The 19157-nt window shown below is 51.0% G+C and overlaps 4 protein-coding genes across 4 annotated transcripts; 3 read left to right on the top strand and 1 right to left on the bottom strand.

Annotated features, from left to right (window-relative positions):
• The first annotated feature begins 4066 nt into the window (after positions 1–4066).
• On the top strand, positions 4067–9951 carry BO94DRAFT_272623 (1,3-beta-glucan synthase). The gene is made up of 3 exons (XM_025606573.1): positions 4067–4262; positions 4339–4507; positions 4567–9951. Exons 2-3 carry the CDS (start codon positions 4374–4376, stop codon positions 9845–9847), a joined length of 5415 nt encoding a protein of 1804 aa, XP_025471153.1. The 5' UTR covers positions 4067–4262; positions 4339–4373; the 3' UTR covers positions 9848–9951.
• Positions 9952–10950: 999 nt separating this feature from the next.
• Positions 10951–12654, top strand: lcbA (serine C-palmitoyltransferase subunit lcbA; the record flags this gene model as incomplete). Its single annotated transcript, XM_025615431.1, has 4 exons — positions 10951–11279; positions 11345–11855; positions 11914–12405; positions 12472–12654. 4 exons carry the CDS (start codon positions 10951–10953, stop codon positions 12652–12654), a joined length of 1515 nt encoding a protein of 504 aa, XP_025471152.1.
• Positions 12655–13559: 905 nt separating this feature from the next.
• scw4 (putative cell wall glucanase (Scw4)) lies at positions 13560–14769 on the top strand (the record flags this gene model as incomplete). The annotated part of the gene is made up of 3 exons (XM_025607763.1): positions 13560–13626; positions 13683–13831; positions 13885–14769. The coding sequence occupies 3 exons, from the start codon at positions 13560–13562 to the stop codon at positions 14767–14769; spliced, it is 1101 nt and encodes a 366-aa protein (XP_025471151.1).
• Positions 14770–16089: 1320 nt separating this feature from the next.
• On the bottom strand, positions 16090–18684 carry BO94DRAFT_458039 (uncharacterized protein; the record flags this gene model as incomplete). The annotated part of the gene is made up of 7 exons (XM_025607773.1): positions 16090–17513; positions 17561–17720; positions 17771–17871; positions 17930–18164; positions 18223–18358; positions 18413–18512; positions 18639–18684. 7 exons carry the CDS (start codon positions 18682–18684, stop codon positions 16090–16092), a joined length of 2202 nt encoding a protein of 733 aa, XP_025471150.1.
• Positions 18685–19157: the final 473 nt, after the last annotated feature.

Below are 19157 nucleotides of genomic sequence, written 5' to 3'. Positions count from 1 at the left end.
GTAAGTGCACACCATGCTCGATCCTTCTCCTCGTCTAGCATTGCAGTACCATTCCCTGTCTGTGCAATACCACAGTACTCGTGAGGTACAGAAGTCAAGATTTCGGAGTGATTCTGTCAATAATTCCTGTGGCTTGTGCCCTGTGATGCTGGTGAGCTGGCTGAGACATCAAGCCATGAAGGTAGCACAAAGTATACTTAGAACAAGCATATGATCATGAGGGGCTCGGAGAAGAGACCAGTTCCGGGACGCCTGCAAGGGCAGGATTTTATATCCAGTAGATGCCGTCCAAGGTTTCTCGGCGTACCATGATCGGGGATTATTAACTTCATGTCCCGTCCAAAAGTACCAAATACCAGTTCTACAAACCTCTGACGGTCTACTCGTCGGTGGTTGACCACATTACGACATCGAAGTAAATCTCTAGATCTTTAAATCTTGAATCTAGCGATTTATCCACATCGCAGGGCAAACCGGGGAACCACAGAAGAAAATGAGACATTCAGATTCAGAACGCAGCTACCGGGGTGCAGCAGTGGCTGGAACCACGGCTGCGGATTTGCTTGCTTCGATCTCGATACACTGATTGTCATATTTTTGGAAACCCTTCGTTATTGGTGCAGCATGTTTCTATCAGTCAACCCGAACAGGCCCATGTCATGGCGGAAAAACTCTTAGGAACAAAACCTTTTCTTTGCGTAGGACTTTTAATGCAAGAGCCGATTTGATCACTCATGTACCGGTACGTATGTCATCCACAACGGAGGTCTTCAGCACGTACGCCGTAGGATGCACAACTTCACGTTCGGCCATCACTCCTTACATAGGGCCGGTACCCTTCTAGAATCTTTTTTGGTACGGATAGATCCTCCCCTCAGCCAGTAGTACCCACGGAGTACTGCCTTCCTAGCGATGAGCGTAATGTGTAGACTGTTGAGGTGAAGTAGTCGGATGCTAAGCACCTAGTGTGTAATCAGTATCCACCGGGTTTTCCAGCCTTCAACGCGGAAGGCTGGGAAGGCAGACCACATTGTCTGTCGATCATTTAGCCTGATTATCTGTTAGGATTTCCGGGAGTCCAAGATAACCGTCATTGCCAATCAGCATCCAGGGTTGGTCGGATTCTTCAAGGAACAAAAGAAGGCACCGAAGAAAAGCAAGAAAACAGCCACTGCGACCAAGGCTGAAAGTTGGGTCTAATCGTGGTGGGGGTTCGCTTGCCTCGAACACTCAACCTTAGTGGTTTGATGCTTACATTATCTGGGAACGGGTCACTTGCTTATGTGGTGTCAACGCATGTTTGCTGCATTACGGAGCCCATGCGAGTAAAGTGGCTGACAGGTAACCGTGTAAGTTTCACTTGGGGCCCATGGGTTCATACACCGGGTGAATCAATCGTATCACAACAAGTGCTGACAGGATATTTACACCTTACTGAGGTACGGAGTACGGAGTACTCGACAATCATTTCTATCATCATCTTGTGAATGATATTTAAACATAGTACCATACTATTAGTCGGGAGCATCTGGCGATCTTGTGGATTCATCCGTCATTAATCCTGGAACCCACCATGGATTTCCTAGGAGTGTCTCCCTGTCTCCCCAGAGGAGTTCGAGGACAGACACGACCCAAAGCAACATCTTCAATATCATGAATAGCTCTCCGTGGCTGGGATAGATAGGTATGCGTTGAGTTTCTATTGTCATTTGCGCCCAGGAATGAAAACAGACCTATGCATAATCTACCCCATATTCAACATTCCTTTGCGGGCTATTGCAAATGAATAGGTAGCCTTCAAAGAAACCTTGAATGAACATCCATCCAGCTCAGTGTATCCCAAGACCCAGATTGCCACCCGACGTGAAGCCACAGTGTCATGCATCTCTTCTTCCCGCTCCCTGTTGCTTTATAAAGTTTGATCTACCCCTCTGTGTACCCGTTTTCATCCACTATCTTGAGGTGGTTGTGTGAACCGCTCTTATCCACCGGGAGGTCAATAATCGCATCTCATTTGATATACTCAGTCCCCCTAGGGCGATTATCCGTCAATGTGAGATAGCCGCGGAACATGAACTATTGGTGGCAAGGGGGAGGATATAAATGGAAAAAAGTAAAAATGGAAATGTTACCTACCTTAATAATCACCGACGATGAGAACACGTCCATACTACTTACTACATCTTTCCCATCGTGGCAAATCAGCTTGCGCTTCACATTTGCTTCCCGACTACGGGTTACGTACTATCGAATGGATACAACGCCGGCTACGGATAGAAGACGCAAAGGGATTCAGTAGGGCAAGCCTACAAGGTCGATTGAGAATGAAACCGCAGTACCTGAACACCCGATAATCCCTGTCTTGATATTGTAAGGCCGTTGCATGAACAGTGTATATTTCTCAGCCAATAATGCCGATTTTGGCATCAAAAAGGGAGCAGTAACACGGCCGAGATGATTATGCTTACAGTGTACACACACCGGGTAGGGCTACCGTGGGTGCCAGGTTTTGGACCAGGAACCAAGTACTACTCCGTGAATCCAGGAGAAGCTGTTGAACCAAAGATCCTCAAGGAGGAGGGGCTCTCAATGACAGAAACCATAATAAACACTCAGAAATCGCATAGCGACGCATTTTTACCTTGCCACCACCATGTCTGCCAGGCAGTCATTGAGAGACAGTCTTCAGGCTTCAGGAATGAGGACAATTATCCCTGCATGCCGGCCGGAAGCAACATAAACAGGAACTTTGTAAATCGCGGTAAAGGCGATACTCTTTACTTACGATACCGTATGAGTACGGTATCATTGCGCCATCTACATTTCTACATTACCGGTCGGTGGGTCGGGCTTCAGGGGCCGTCTTGATTCCCGTGGATTCCGCGACCAACACCGTCTGGGCCATGCTGTGGTGGCCGGAAACGCGCCGCTCAACCTTCTCCTAGAGCCTCGAGCTGTCACTGTTCCCACAAAAGAAAAAGAGGAAAGGATGTGCCCCTTATTAGTGGGTAGCCTATGTTACTAACTAGTCCGGAGGATCGGGATATCAAATATTGAAGATGGGGGGATGGCAAAAGGGTGAGGGGGGGAAACTGCAAACAGGAGGTAGATACGTAGATTTCCACGTACCAGCGACTCCAGCTGGTGGTCCATCATCCATGGTATCTGAGGCACCTCGAATCCTTGACACCACATCTGGTAGGCCAGTGTGGTAGGCAGCATGAGCCACCTCTCACCGAAACAGGCCAATCATAGAAGACCCTGCCAAGTAATCCTCACCTGCGACCGACTCAAAGAATCTTAGTGGTGAGGGCTGAGGCGGCGTCGGGGAGGGGGTGGGTTGTGGGTGGTGGTAGACTGGACGGCGAAGTGGGTAACGATACGCGCGTTTGGTACTGCGTGCGGTAATACGATATTTCCCGCTGGTGCAGGTGGGATGGAGGGTGAATCGGGGGCTGCCGGGGGCGCTGATAGGCTCGCGGGGCCCGGCTGCTTACCATATTTACACTTCCCGGGCCCTTTTAGGAGTGCTGGGTATCGCATACAGGTACGGACTGGCGCGCAGTAAATTAGCAGATCCAGATCCCAAAATAACCACCGGCCCCCCCTTCCCAGGTACTAGGAGAAGCGCCAGTACTATCTCTTCCCTGCTTGGGTGGGCAATCAATTCCCTTTTCACCACTACCGTCCAACTCAAGCCTCCTCCTCCCTCCCCGTCCGTCTCTTAGTTCCTTCCTTCTTTCGTTCTTTGGATCTTCGACCTCTTTTTCTTTGGATTTCCGTTCGCTCTTTTTTTTTTTTACCCTTCGTACCGCCATCACTTCTGCACCGCTAGCGACCCTCCTCCCTTCCTTCTTTCTTGCTTTCGTTTGAGGAAAGAAGAGGGAGGTTCTTCTTGGCTGAGACAGGTTCGGCCTGCGGCTGTCGGGACGCTTTTCATTCGCCCCCTTAGTCGTGTTTTGTTCATTACTTCACTTCACCCTTCCATTCGTTCAACAAACGACCTCAAGTGACGACCAACCGGCCCCGCCCTCGAGTCGAATCAACGAGCAAAAGCAAAACGATCGTTTCGATAGAGAATTTGATTAGTTATCATCGCTGAACAGCCCCCGGGACTGGTGCCTACAGGAACAATCGCTGTGCCAAAAAGTCCATTTCGACACGCCTCTACCTCAACCTATCCATTGCGCCAGAACCGCCATCAGCTTATGCTTCTATCACTGGAAACGGATCAGAGTAATTTTTAATGGGCCACTGTTGATGTAAGTTGCAGGACCCTGCATACCAACGGCCCCCCTTTGTGTCAGGCAATCCAGAGGCTCATGATTTTTCAAGAAGCTACTTAAAAGGTTTGGTGATTGTGGCTATCCAAGATGTCAGGCTATCCAGCAGGGCATTACGATGAAGGCTACGGCCAACAGGAGCATGGCGATTCGTACTACCAGGACGAACACGGCCAGGCTTATTACGATCATAATGACTACGGTGATAGCTATTACGATAGAGGGTATGTTCTCCGTTGCGAACAAACTGACTAGATGATGATTATTGACATATTTCCTGAAGTGACAACAACTATTACAATGCAGAAGGGGGCCAGGCATACAACCAAGAAGGTGGCTACTACGATGCCGGCCACCAGGATGAGTACTATGGTGACCAGTACTATGATCAAGGAAATGGCGGAAACCGGGGAAGACGCCAAGGTGATTCAGAGGAGGATTCGGAGACTTTTAGTGATTTCACCATGAGGTCGGAAACTGCGCGAGCCGCTGATATGGATTACTACGGTCGCGGGGACGAACGTTACAACAGCTATGCCGACAGTCAGTACGCTGGTCGTGGATACAACGGCTACCGCCCGCCATCTTCGCAAGTCTCCTATGGCGCCAACCGATCCTCCGGGGCCTCTACCCCGGTATATGGCATGGACTACGGAAATGCCCTTCCTGGTGGGCAGCGTTCCCGCGAGCCTTACCCGGCTTGGGCATCGGATGGCCAGGTCCCTGTTTCCAAGGAGGAAATTGAAGATATCTTCATCGACTTGGTGAACAAATTCGGTTTCCAGAGGGACAGCATGCGCAACATGTATGACCATCTAATGACACAGTTGGATTCCCGAGCTTCCAGAATGACGCCCAACCAAGCACTCTTGTCCCTGCACGCCGACTATATCGGTGGTGACAATGCCAACTATCGCCGTTGGTACTTTGCCGCCCACCTGGACTTGGACGATGCCGTGGGATTCGCCAACATGAAGCTGGGCAAAGCAGACCGAAAGACCCGGAAAGCCCGCGCGGCGGCCAAGGCAGCAGCACAACAGAACCCCGAAAACGTCGAGGAGAATCTCGAGGCATTGGAAGGTGATAACAGCCTGGAAGCCGCTGTGTACAGATGGAAGACTCGTATGAACCGCATGTCTCCCCATGATCGTATCCGCCAATTGGCACTATACATGCTGTGCTGGGGTGAGGCCAATCAAGTTCGGTACATGCCCGAGTGCATCTGTTTCATCTTCAAGTGCGCAGACGATTTCTACACATCCCCCGAGTGTCAGAGCCGGGTAGAGCCAGTGGAGGAATTCACTTATCTGAATGAGATCATCACGCCTCTCTACCAGTATTGCCGTGATCAAGGTTATGAAATCTCGGATGGAAAGTACGTCCGCCGTGAGCGTGACCACGACAAGATCATTGGATACGATGATATGAACCAGCTCTTCTGGTACCCTGAGGGCATCGAACGCATTGCGCTGGAGGACAAGACCCGCCTGGTTGACGTCCCCACAGCTGAGAGATGGACCAAGTTGAAGGACGTCGACTGGAAGAAAGCTTTCTTCAAGACATACAGAGAGACGCGGTCATGGTTCCACATGGTCACCAACTTCAACCGTATCTGGGTCATTCACCTTGGTGCTTTCTGGTTCTTCACTGCTTACAACGCCCCGACCCTGTACGTCCACAACTACCAGCAGCAGCTCGACAACCATCCGGCCGGTTCGAAGTACTGGTCTGCTGTTGGTTTTGGTGGTGCTCTCGTCAGTTTCATTCAAATCTGCGCCACGCTGTGTGAGTGGATGTATGTTCCTCGCCGGTGGGCAGGTGCTCAGCATCTCAGCAAGCGTCTTCTGTTCCTTATCGTGGTATTCATCGTCAATCTTGCCCCCGGTGTGGTTGTTTTCGGATTCGGGAGCAAGCTGACTGAGACAATTTGTCTCATCATCGGTATCATCCACTTCTTCATCGCCCTGTTCACGTTCTTCTTCTTCTCCGTCATGCCCCTTGGAGGCTTGTTCGGCAGTTACTTGAAGAAGCATGGCCGTCAATACGTTGCCAGCCAGACGTTTACTGCGAGTTACCCTCGCCTGCAAGGCAACGATATGTGGATGTCCTATGGTCTTTGGATCTGTGTTTTCGGTGCAAAGCTGGTCGAGTCTTACTTCTTCCTGACCCTGTCCTTGAAGGATCCCATGCGCATTCTCTCGCCAATGCGGATCCACCAGTGCGCTGGAGTCACCTACATCCCGAACGTTCTCTGCCACGTCCAGCCCCAGATTCTTCTCGGTCTGATGATGTTCATGGACTTGACCCTCTTCTTCCTCGATAGTTATCTGTGGTACGTCATTTGCAACACCATCTTCTCGGTGGCCCGGTCCTTCTACCTTGGTGTCTCGATCTGGTCCCCGTGGAGAAACATTTTCTCTCGCCTACCTAAGCGTATCTACTCGAAGGTCCTCGCCACCACCGACATGGAGATCAAGTACAAGCCCAAGGTCCTTATTTCGCAGGTCTGGAATGCCATCATCATCTCCATGTACCGTGAGCATCTGCTGGCCATCGACCACGTGCAGAAGTTGCTGTATCACCAGGTCCCCTCGGAACAGGAGGGCAAGCGAACTCTACGTGCTCCTACCTTCTTCGTTTCTCAGGAAGATCAGTCCTTCAAGACCGAATTCTTCCCTGCCGGAAGTGAGGCTGAGCGTCGTATCTCTTTCTTCGCCCAATCTGTCGCTACTCCCATGCCTGAACCCCTTCCGGTTGACAACATGCCCACCTTCACCGTTCTCATCCCCCACTACAGTGAGAAGATCCTTCTTTCGCTGCGTGAAATTATCCGTGAAGATGAGCCCTATTCTCGTGTTACCCTCCTGGAGTACCTCAAGCAGCTCCACCCCCACGAGTGGGATTGCTTCGTCAAGGATACCAAGATTCTGGCTGATGAGACCTCGCAATTCAACGGCGAAAATGAGAAGAACGAGAAGGATGCCCAGAAGAGCAAGATCGACGATCTTCCTTTCTACTGCATTGGTTTCAAGTCTGCTGCTCCCGAATACACCCTGCGTACCCGTATCTGGTCTTCCCTCCGGTCTCAGACCCTCTACAGAACAATCTCTGGTTTCATGAACTACAGCCGGGCGATCAAGCTGCTTTACCGCGTGGAAAACCCGGAAGTCGTTCAGATGTTCGGTGGTAACTCTGAGAAGCTGGAACGTGAACTGGAGAGAATGGCGCGTCGCAAGTTCAAGATCTGCGTGTCCATGCAGCGTTATGCCAAGTTCAACAAGGAGGAGCGTGAAAACACCGAGTTCCTTCTCCGCGCCTACCCTGACCTTCAGATCGCTTACCTTGACGAGGAACCGCCAACCGAAGAGGGTGAGGAGCCTCGCCTGTACTCGGCCTTGATTGATGGTCACTGTGAGCTTCTTGACAACGGAATGCGCAAGCCTAAATTCAGAATCCAGCTCTCCGGAAACCCTATTCTGGGTGACGGCAAGTCGGACAACCAGAACCACTCGATCATCTTCTACCGTGGTGAATACATCCAGGTCATTGACGCTAACCAGGACAACTACCTGGAAGAGTGCCTGAAGATCCGCAGCGTTCTCGCCGAGTTTGAGGAACTCACCACTGACAACGTTTCCCCTTACACGCCCGGTATTGCCTCTGATGCGTTGCCCCCTGTCGCCATTCTCGGTGCCCGTGAATACATTTTCTCTGAGAATGTTGGTGTTCTCGGTGACGTTGCTGCCAGTAAGGAACAGACATTCGGTACTTTGTTCGCTCGAACTCTTGCCCAGATCGGCGGAAAACTGCATTATGGTCACCCTGATTTCCTCAACGGTATCTTCATGACCACGCGTGGTGGTATCTCCAAGGCTCAGAAGGGTCTGCACCTGAACGAGGATATTTATGCCGGTATGACTGCCCTGTGCCGTGGTGGACGCATCAAGCATTGTGAATACTTCCAGTGCGGCAAGGGTCGTGATTTGGGTTTCGGTTCCATTCTGAACTTCACCACCAAGATCGGTACTGGTATGGGTGAGCAGATGCTGTCAAGAGAATACTACTATCTCGGAACACAGCTGCCCCTGGATCGCTTCCTGTCTTTCTACTATGCTCACCCTGGTTTCCATCTTAACAACATGTTCATTATGTTGTCTGTGCAGATGTTCATGATTGTCCTGATCAACCTTGGTGCCTTGAAGCATGAGACCATTACCTGCCGCTACAACTCGAACTTGCCCATCACCGATCCTCTCCGCCCCACGTACTGTGCTGATCTTACACCGATCATCAACTGGGTCAACCGCTGTATCATCTCCATTTTCATCGTCTTCTTCATCTCCTTCGTGCCTTTGGCTGTCCAGGAATTGACCGAGAGAGGTCTCTGGCGCATGGCCACCCGTTTGGCCAAGCACTTCGGTTCCTTCTCCTTCATGTTCGAGGTGTTCGTCTGTCAGATCTATGCCAACGCCGTCCACCAGAACCTTTCTTTCGGTGGTGCTCGTTACATTGGTACTGGACGTGGTTTTGCGACAGCTCGTATTCCGTTCGGCGTCCTGTACTCTCGTTTCGCTGGACCCTCTATCTATGCCGGTGCTCGCTCACTGCTCATGCTGCTCTTCGCGACATCCACTGTCTGGACGGCCGCTCTGATCTGGTTCTGGGTTTCATTGCTCGCTCTTTGCATCTCCCCATTCCTCTTCAACCCTCACCAGTTCGCGTGGCACGATTTCTTCATCGACTACCGCGATTACATCAGATGGCTCTCACGTGGTAACTCGCGCTCCCACGCCTCGTCCTGGATCGCCTTCTGCCGCTTGTCTCGTACTCGTCTCACTGGTTACAAGCGCAAGCTTCTCGGTGTTCCGTCGGAGAAGGGGTCTGGTGATGTCCCTAGAGCTCGCTTTACCAACATCTTCGTCAGTGAGATCTTCATCCCTCTCATCCAAGTTGGTGTCAGTCTGGTTCCTTATCTCTACATCAATTCGAGAACTGGTATCTCCAATGACAACGCTCGCGCCTCGAACGCCGTTGTTCGGATTGCCATTGTCGCGTTTGGACCTATCGCCATCAACGCCGGTGTTTCTATGATGTTCTTCGCCATGGCTTGTTGTATGGGACCTATCTTCAGCATGTGCTGCAAGAAATTCGGTGCCGTCCTCGCCGCCATCGCACACGCCATCGCGGTCATCATTCTGCTCGTTATCTTCGAAGTCATGTTCTTCCTTGAGAGCTGGTCATGGCCCCGTATGGTCTTGGGAATGATTGCTGCAGCTGCCATCCAACGGTTCATCTACAAGCTCATCATTTCCCTCGCCCTGACCAGAGAATTCAAGCATGATCAGTCGAACATTGCATGGTGGACCGGAAAATGGTACAGCATGGGCTGGCACACGCTTTCCCAGCCTGGCAGAGAGTTCCTGTGTAAGATTACGGAGCTGGGATACTTCTCTGGCGATTTTGTCCTGGGTCACCTCCTCCTCTTCATCATGCTGCCTGCTCTCTGCATGCCTTACGTTGACAAGTTCCACTCCGTTATTCTCTTCTGGCTGCGGCCGAGGTAAGTTCAGCCATCATATATCTAAACTTCCCGTGGCTTCATTTGCTAATGTTCGACTAGTCGTCAAATCCGTCCTCCGATCTACTCTCTGAAGCAGTCCAAGCTCCGCAAGAGAAGAGTTGTTCGTTTTGCGATCTTGTACTTTACCATGCTGTTCCTCTTCCTCATCCTTCTCATCGCACCCTTGGTTGCCCGTGACGAAGGTATCACCTTCACGAGCAGCATCCCGATGAACCTCTTGCAGCCCCTGGATACGGATAACAACGATACCATTTCCAGTTACACTGGTAATGGTCTTCCAGTCGGTTACTCCGCCTGGACCCCGTCCGCAGCGTCTGCATCTTCTTAGAGGTTAATCTTGTCCCAAATTGTTTTTCGATAAATCTTACCTGTCTTTCTTTTTTTCGGAAATGGAACGTGGAAACGAGCTGTATAAAGTAACCAGCGTCTTGAAGTCGCTGCCGAGTCTCATACATTTGCCTATTTTTTCTCGTTTCTTCATACTTTTTTTTTTCTTGAATGAAACTCTGCGTGTATGCTCCTTCAGTTGCCAACATTAATGGGTTCAATTTCTTTCCAATTGTTTTGTATCGTCGGTGTTTGCCAGTCCTTTATGTACGGTCACTAGACTTGCCAGCTTTTCTTGTATCGCCTCATTGCATCCGCCTGCCATCAATTTCCTTGTCTGTGTTTCCTAGAAGGGCCCTTTGCCTGTAGTCCTCCCGTTGACTATTAATTCAAAGTGCCTTGAGAGCTTATCTGTTGATCCCGATATCATGCGCCCGGTGTCCAGTGCCAGTCGTAAATTGAGCCCCGCCAGGATAACCATCCAGTTCGTAATCTCACACGAATAGTACAATAATGTACCATTACTAGTATTTCTTCATCGGAGGCTGCCGCTCTGCAAGGAGCCAGCCCCAGTCACGTGCCGGGGCCGCGCCCATCCCGGAAGTTGGACTTGCCGCGTCGCTTCGATCCTCCGGTCATGCCGCCGTCCTCCCTGTTGCCTGGTGCTGATTGATGCTATTGATTCGAATATAGAGGTTTCCTCACCGATTTCTTTTTCAGGTTCTTGCGCCGCGAGCGCTGAGTGGACTTTCTTCTATCATGGATATCCAAGAGACTCAGCGTCTCCTTTCGGAGCACCTCCATGAGCTTGCAGACCTGTTTCATCGTCTCCCCGGTTCAGCGATCTTTCTTCGTTATGTCAAGTCTAGTTACCAGAACGACCCTATTCGCTCGGCTGTTGAGCTCTTTCTTTTCCTCTTTGCGGTCCGCTACCTTCTCGCTCCGAAATATTCGACCAAACCTGGCGTGGTCCAACTCTCAGAGGATGAGGTTGATGACCTGGTAGATGAGTGGACACCAGAGCCACTGGTGGGAAAGCCCAGTCCTCTGGAAGCAATGGAAGTTGACAAGCGGACGGTTATCGTTGGGTATACTTTGCTGCGATCTGTTCCCCTCCAAGAATGCGTGCTAATCAATAATTGGTGACCTGTAGCCCCGTAGGACCCAAGTCGAAGTTGAGTAACGGTCGGACGGTCGCTAATCTCGGTTCCTACAACTATTACAACTTCAACACGAATGAGTCCCTCAAGGAAAAGGCAATTCAGACTCTCCGTAACTATGGAGTCGGTCCTTGCGGCCCCCGCGGTTTCTATGGTACTCAAGATGTTCATATGAAGACGGAGGCTGATGTCGCCTCTTTCCTCGGTACCGCATCCTGCATTATCTATGCGCAGGCATTTTCGACGATCTCCAGTGTTATTCCTGCGTTCTCGAAGCGTGGTGATATCATTGTTGCGGACAAGGGTGTGAGCTTTGCGATTCGCAAGGGTATCCAGATCTCCCGCAGCATCGTTCGGTGGTACGAGCATAATGATATGGAAGACTTGGAGAGAGTCCTTGCGAAGGTCACCAAGGAACAAGCGAGGAAGCCACTCACAAGACGGTTCATCATTACCGAGGGTCTGTTTGAATCCTACGGTGACATGGTTGATTTGCCCAAGATTGTACGTGTCTTCTCCTATCTGGTTTTGCCGAGGTGACATAAGCTGACTGGATATAAAGATCGAGCTCAAGCTCAAGTACAAATTCCGGTTGATTCTCGACGAGACTTGGTCTTTCGGCGTCCTCGGGCGAACTGGCCGTGGTGTGACTGAGCACCAGAATGTCGATGCGGCGGAGGTGGACATGATTGTGGGCTCGCTGGCCGGTCCCCTGATTGCAGGAGGAGGCTTTTGCGCTGGGTCGGAGGAGATCGTCCACCACCAGCGTATCTCTGCTGCTGCATACACTTTCTCTGCGGCACTCCCCGCTCTTTTGTCTACCACTGCTAGTGCGACGATCAACCTCCTCCAGAACGGTCCCGAGACCGTGGCACAGCTGCGGGAGTATACCAAGGCCATGTGGGCTCAGCTGGATCCTCGTAGTGATTGGGTTTACTGTACCAGTGCCCCCGAGAACCCCATGATGATTCTGGTCCTCAAGCCTGAGGTGGTGGCTGCGAAGAAGCTGTCCCTTGACGACCAGCAATTCCTGCTGCAAGATATAGTCGATGAGGTAAGTGCCTGTCTTTCTCAGTCCGGATCTTTATGCCATAAAAAGTAGCTGACTGTTGGTTTACAGTGTCTCGCAAATGGCGTTCTCATCAGCCGCCTGAAGACTCTCCAGGATAACTTCGAGCCGAAGCAGATTGTTCCCCCTGCCTTGAAGGTCTGCGTGACAATCGGATTGACGAGAAAGGAGATCGAAAAGGCAGGAACCACCATCCGTCACGCGATCACGAAAGTCCTCAGCAAGCGGAAGTAAAAAGAGTTCTCTTTCCTTCTCCCAGTCGCCTTTCTTACTACACTCTTCGGCCATATATGGGAAGTGGCCATGAACATTAATGCTCCAATGATACGCCTGTTGCCCTATTCTATTCTGTCACGCCCTTTAGCCCTCCATCAGTGATAACACACCCCCTTACACACCTTCTTGTATAACATATTGCATTGTGGACTGGTGCGACCCAAATACTTCCTTCAGAGGGCCAATATGGGGTTGGTCGAGGCCTCAGGCCTCTATTATTACGCAGATATTTTTATTTGCCCAGTTCAGCCCTATTTTCTTCGCGTGCACAGTGGACATTATTAGACCTTACATTTCTATAATATTAATTGGTGTTTTCGTTCAATTGTTTTCCGTGGCGCACGTTGCGCTCTAAGTGTTGTCCGCAAAGGCAGGGATATACAGGGATATCTGCTTCCTTGACAGTTCGAGACAAGACAGGGCTCAGGGGCCACTATTTACTCTCCGGGTGGCTTGTCGAGTCAGTGTCTTCTAAGCCTGTGTGGCGAACGATTTGGTTGAGCTCGTGGCGCATTCTCGAGACCAAGGGGTCTACTCAGGTATGAGATTCACATTCCACCGAGTCCTAGCCCATTTGAACACTTCCTTGTCTAGAAGCAGAATAGCGGCACTCCCTGGACTTCACAAATAGTGCCGCAGAATGAAGGACAGGGAGTTTCTTCACTATGCCCAACAACACGGCAGAGTCGCAACAGGAGTGAATCTCTGGGAGGCACCTCGACAGGCTGGAAGTTCGTTGAGCAGGTTTCCACCAATTTGTCTCTCACAGCTTTGCCTGATCGATCCTTCCTGGTACTCCAAGTGCTTTGTCTTGGTGTCGAGTTTCACAGGTGCAGTAACAACAAGTCCGCATTTCACCCACAATGAAGCGTCTCATACAACTTGTTGCTGTTCTGCTGTTCAGCTATGTTGCCAACGCACTTCCTTATGGTATGACTCCAGTAGGGTTGTAACGGTGCCTGGTCCTTAACTGATCGACTGAGAAGATGCAGACAACCATGCCGACAGGCGCGATCTTGCTACTTCGAGTGACACAGAAGCTGCCAATGTGATCGTTTGGGTGGACCAGGATGGACATGTTCTTGCCAGCAATGCTGCGGACAGCAACCAGGGCCCAACTGCAACTGGAAGCAACGTGAGTGTCAGAAAGGATGCCGTCGGATCGAGATTCAGCTGACATCAGACTAGTCGCCTACGAGTCTTCCACCTTTGTTGCCGATTCTCGACGACGACGTGCCTTTTCAACTCTCTCCCGCCCTCCCGGTTTCTGAGCCTAGCAACCGCCCGCAAACAGGCAATGATCGTCTCTTTGGCATTTCGTACTCTCCGTACAATGATGATGGCACTTGCAAGACCCAAGACCAAGTCAACAAAGACCTGGATAGGCTGACACAATATGCGTTTGTACGGATCTACGGCGTAGACTGTGACCAGACAAAAAAGGTAACCACGGCAGCCCGACAACGCAATTTGAAGGTTTTCGCTGGTGTCTTCAACTTGCAGAACTTCCCCGCCAGTCTTGACTATATTACTGGGGCAGCGGCCGGGGACTGGTCTGTCTTTCACACAATTACCATTGGCAACGAACTGGTCAACAAGGGTCAGAGTTCGGTTGCCGATGTTGTCAATGCAGTGAATACTGCGCGCAAAAGGCTTCGTGCTGTAGGCTACAGAGGCTCCGTGGTGACTGTTGATACATTCTCCGTTATGCTGCAACATCCCGAGCTTTGCGTGGTATCCGATTACTGCGCTGCTAATTGCCATGCTTTCTTTGACGCGAACAACACCCCTGACCAAGCCGGTCAGTATGTCAAGAACCAAGCCGCACAGATCTCGAAAGCTGCCCATAACAAGAAGACGCTCATTACAGAGTCTGGATGGCCACATGCCGGTCAGCCCAATGGCAAGGCCGTGCCGTCTCCAGAAAACCAGCAAAAGGCCCTGGCCAGTCTGAAACAGGCTTTCACCGACTCGGATCAACTGGTTCTTTTCACAGCCTTTGACGACCAGTGGAAGCAAGACTCCAGCGGCACCTACGGAGCGGAGAAATACTGGGGCATCGAGAAACATTGACTTCTTAGGGACTAGCATTGTTCCACTTTGTAGATTAGGTGGGCGATCTGGTTCCATTCTGACATTCCATACATAGATATGCTTTGGCTTGATCGCGCCGGCCGTGATCGTGTCTTGGATCTTTGTCCTCCACATATTTCTACTAGATACGTTCTTTTGTCTATGTGCCCGAGCCATATGGTTATGAATATGTTGGTCTTCAACAATCCAACAACCGCAGCAGCTTGTGAATATATGCCAGTCCCTCAACCTCAATGATTCTTACACCCAACCCATGATCGAATGCAGCGGCTATGCCTTTCAAGTATTTCCCACTTTGTACATACATACATACACACATACAATGATACATACAAGCCGTTGCAATTACCCCTTACAATACAGTATACAGAGTACAGAGGTACTACAAAGTTACTAGTCCTCAAACCCACCCACACCATCTTAGCGTCAAATTTCCACGATCTGGTAAATTACTCCCAGCCGTCGTCGTCATCACATTAGTACTTACGTACTAGCCTAGTCCTAGTACCTACCTACCTAGTATATACGCCACCGGTACGGAAGCAAAACCCCGGAACATACCTAGATCTAGATAGATCTCGGTCCTCTCTCCAATTCCTCCATTTTTTCACCCGTCCCGTTCCCTAGGTTGTGTGTGCTCCAGATAGTATTACTTATTTCGGTTAGTGGGGTGGATGTTTTCTGGCTTCCGAGAATGGGGTTAGTCTGGTTTAGTTTAGTTATCTCCGTGCCCTGCTTACCTACCTGCTTACTTGCTTACCTAGGTTTTGAGATGGTTAACTGGTGGGTGATTTTTGGGGAGTTGGTATTCGAGAGAGAGTTTAGTGTTGAAGGGAAGAAGGCTGTAGGGGATTTTGAATTGTGCGTGTGTGATTATTGATATGATTATTGTTGGGTTCTTGAGTTTGAAGATCAATGAGGCAAGATGTGGAAAGGGGAGAGAAGAGGGAAGGGGTGGTGTGGTGGATCGGCTCCGTAGTTGAAGTTGGTATTCCATACTCTGTAGAATGCAGATACTTGGTAGGTATCTAGATGTGGCTTTAGTGATGTGGATTGATTAAGGGGAGGGGAGATGAGGTGGGTTCATATAAGATTGTTACCCGTGGTTGATTATTAGGTAGCGGGAGGGAGATTAGATTCAATGATTAAGGATGAACTATGTTAATGAAGAAGGAGAAATATGTGTAGTGACAAACACGCTGGTATTGATGCAATTGATGATGATGATTAAATACGTGGTTATGCTATGCTACTTCAGATCGAATTATGTGAATTAGAATGATATCAACCACTCCACCCTCAATCACCGAGAGAAACATTCTGCAAGGCTTCTTCCACACTCACGGTAGCATCGGACTTGGTTTCACTGCCCGCGTGGCCATTTTGTTGCTGCTGTTGGTCGCTGTCGAGATGCTCTGCTGGAGAGTCTGGCGTGTGGGGGGATTTATCCGAGCCGTCAGTCGGACCGTGTCTAGCGCGGCCTTGACGGCGGGTTTTAGGGGGTTCCGGTTTTTGCCCGTGCTTTGGGGGATGAAGGGTGCTGGCGCTAGTGCTGGTGGGTGGTTGGGAAGGCGGAACGGCGCTTGGTGTACTGGGAGAGCTGGCACTGTGGTGATGCTGCTGTTGTGGAGGTCGGGATGGGCTGGTAAGCGGAGTGCAGTGGCTGGTGACAGGAATAATGTGATGACCTGCGTGGACGTGAGGGACTGTTGAGCGTCTGGGTGGAGGAACGGCTGGGGGTGGGTTGGAGGCAGAGCGGCGTGTGTGACCTGCAACGGGCGGTGGTATTGTGTTGGTGGAGTATGCTCGTTCGACGTGGTTGACGGCGACTATTGATGCGTGTGGAATGAGGGGACTCGTATGTTGGGACTGTGCGTCTTCGGGGATCCTGTCTGCCTGCTCGTCCTCTCGCCTGCCGCGCCAACGTCTTGTTCTTGGAGGGAGCGGCTTGATCTTGGGCTTGCCTGGCACCTTTGACGGGCTCGTTGGGCTGTCTGTGGCCACACGGACATCATTGCGGCTGGGTGTCATGACACCAGGCTTCACGTGTTGTGATGCTACTTCTTGGACACTGAGGGAGGACGACGACGCGGGCTCGAGGTGCATGCCTAGCCGTTGCGCTTGGCTGAGCTTGCGGTGTGCATCTACATTGCATGAGCCGGAGCCTGGGCCGTCCAGTCTGGTGGGCGACAGGTTCCCGGGCGAGCTGTCCACCGTGCTGGTGGGTGAAAGGGTCCGAGAAGTCTCCAATGGAACTCCGAATTCAACGTCGGGAGGTACACCATCTGAGACCGGGAATGCCGGCGCCGCATCGTCATCGTGGGACAGTTTCTCCGGCTCTGGGTCCTGTAACCATTCGACGGTTGCGCAGCGAAGAACCAGTCTTCGCGTCGTCTCGTCCACCTCGTCAAAGTGCATGATCTTCTCACGATCAGGGCCGCCATCAGACAGTTGGCCGTGGACGAGAAGTCGGAGAACTTGCTTGAGTTCACCCCGCTTGTAGAATGGGGGGTTTTTGAGCTGCGTGTGAGCCAGAAGTGGATAAAGAACGCGCAAGTAAGTGTGTCGGAGAGCGGAGGCTTCCTCAGGCAAGTCCAGAAGATTTCGGATCAGAATATCGACTAGGACGTGCAGGTCGTTTGTGAAAAAGTATTCGTAGGTGCTTGGGGTAGTGAAAATGAGGTATAAGAGTTTGAGTGTCAGAAGCTGGAGCGACGTTTCCGCTACGATGCGTTAGTCTTTGACCTAAACTGCGACTGGGAACTGCTACCTTCGCGATTGATCAACAAGATGATATTCTCCCCGAAAGTCTTGTATAGATTGCCGTGCACCGACAGGATCTTGATGATCTTGTTCGTCAAGCCATTCATGAGAGCATTTTCATCGACCGGATCATGCGCCGAAATCATGAATTGCTCGTTCAAAACCAGCTGTCAAGCATGTTAGCAGATTCCATTGGATGGGAGACACATCCACTCACCAAAACACGAATCACCGGATAATGATAAGGATCATTGACATCGTAGGAGAGGTCCTCAATAATGTCAAAGAGGCCCTTGACGAATTCGTCATCCACGAGAACTGCCAGACACACAGTCAACAACCCAGACCGGATGAACAGCAAGACACTCCGACCCACCCAGATCCTCAATTTTGATCCTCTGAATCCTCGACATCTCGTACATTATATCCATCAGCAGTCGATGCAGCCCAGCCGGAACCCCCTCTTCCTCTTTTCTATTCCGGGCCTGCAAAAGCTCCAATAACCGGGGAAACAGGCCCTCCTCATTCATCATCCTAAAAGTCACATCATGCTGCTGACCGTCGAAGAGCAAAAATGAACCGATCAGGTGAAGAGTTGCTGGGTCGTCATCCTATGGGCACACCACATCGTCAGCCACAAGAACCAACACGATCATCCTGGTCGCATACCTGCAGCAATCCATAGAGCATCTGCCTCCGAACATAGTCCGTATGAGCGACGAAGATATTCGACGCCAGCAATTTATACGAGCATCGTGTGACATCCAACTCGGATTGAAGATAATCATCTAATCGATTATACCACCTCTGTCAGTTCCTTCCTGGCGCACGGAAGCGAAAGTAGTCGACAATAATCCACCACGGACCTTTATACTTCGTAGCCAGGCTCAGATAAGATCGGAGGGCATTGTCGATGTGGTCTTCCGAGGAGCAAGGGGAGGAAACGATATCTTGGATTTCTGCGAGCGGAAGACATGCACGTGCGATTAGTTTAGGAGTCTCCAGGGAGATGACATTTGATCCAAAGCGGGGTAAACCAAGTTGTCAACAAGGAAATGGGGGGCTTGATGCTCCGCGGAACTCACCGTCCCAAAATTGCTGCTCGTTCTCCAGGGAGACCTCAAAGTCCATTTCCCACAGCTCAGTCGTCCTCGTCGGGCCGTTCGTGTCCCTGCACTCATCCCGTCTTGCGCCCGTGCTGAGTAGCTAGGGGGGTGCTCCGGAGGAAAGAGGAAGCAAAGTCAAGGCTGGTGCTGCGGGGGTGCTGGGGAGGAAGAAAGCGAAAAGAACGAAGTGATGGAATGGGGATGGAAGTGGCCAACTCAGGCGGCGGGGGAGTTGCGGCGGTCCACCAGCCTTGGGCTTGCTTTCGTACGTCATTCGCCAGCACCCGCCGGGGGGAGGGGGGGGGGGCGATCATGTCTGCAGTGAACTGCTGGCAGGGCCGAAAATGTGATCCAGGCAAAGTTACAGGATGAGTTCAATGGCAAGGTGAACCGACGTGCGCTTCCTCGGTCGCGGTTATTATTGTTTACATCTACTGCTCTATACTACATCATGCCCCAGCCCGGTCGCCGGGGTATTACAGATCGCCATATATCAGC

The sequence above is a fragment of the Aspergillus sclerotioniger genome (genome assembly GCF_003184525.1).
Source record: "Aspergillus sclerotioniger CBS 115572 chromosome Unknown BO94scaffold_4, whole genome shotgun sequence".
NCBI lineage: Eukaryota > Fungi > Ascomycota > Eurotiomycetes > Eurotiales > Aspergillaceae > Aspergillus > Aspergillus sclerotioniger.
This window is presented reverse-complemented; position numbering and strand designations above follow the sequence as displayed.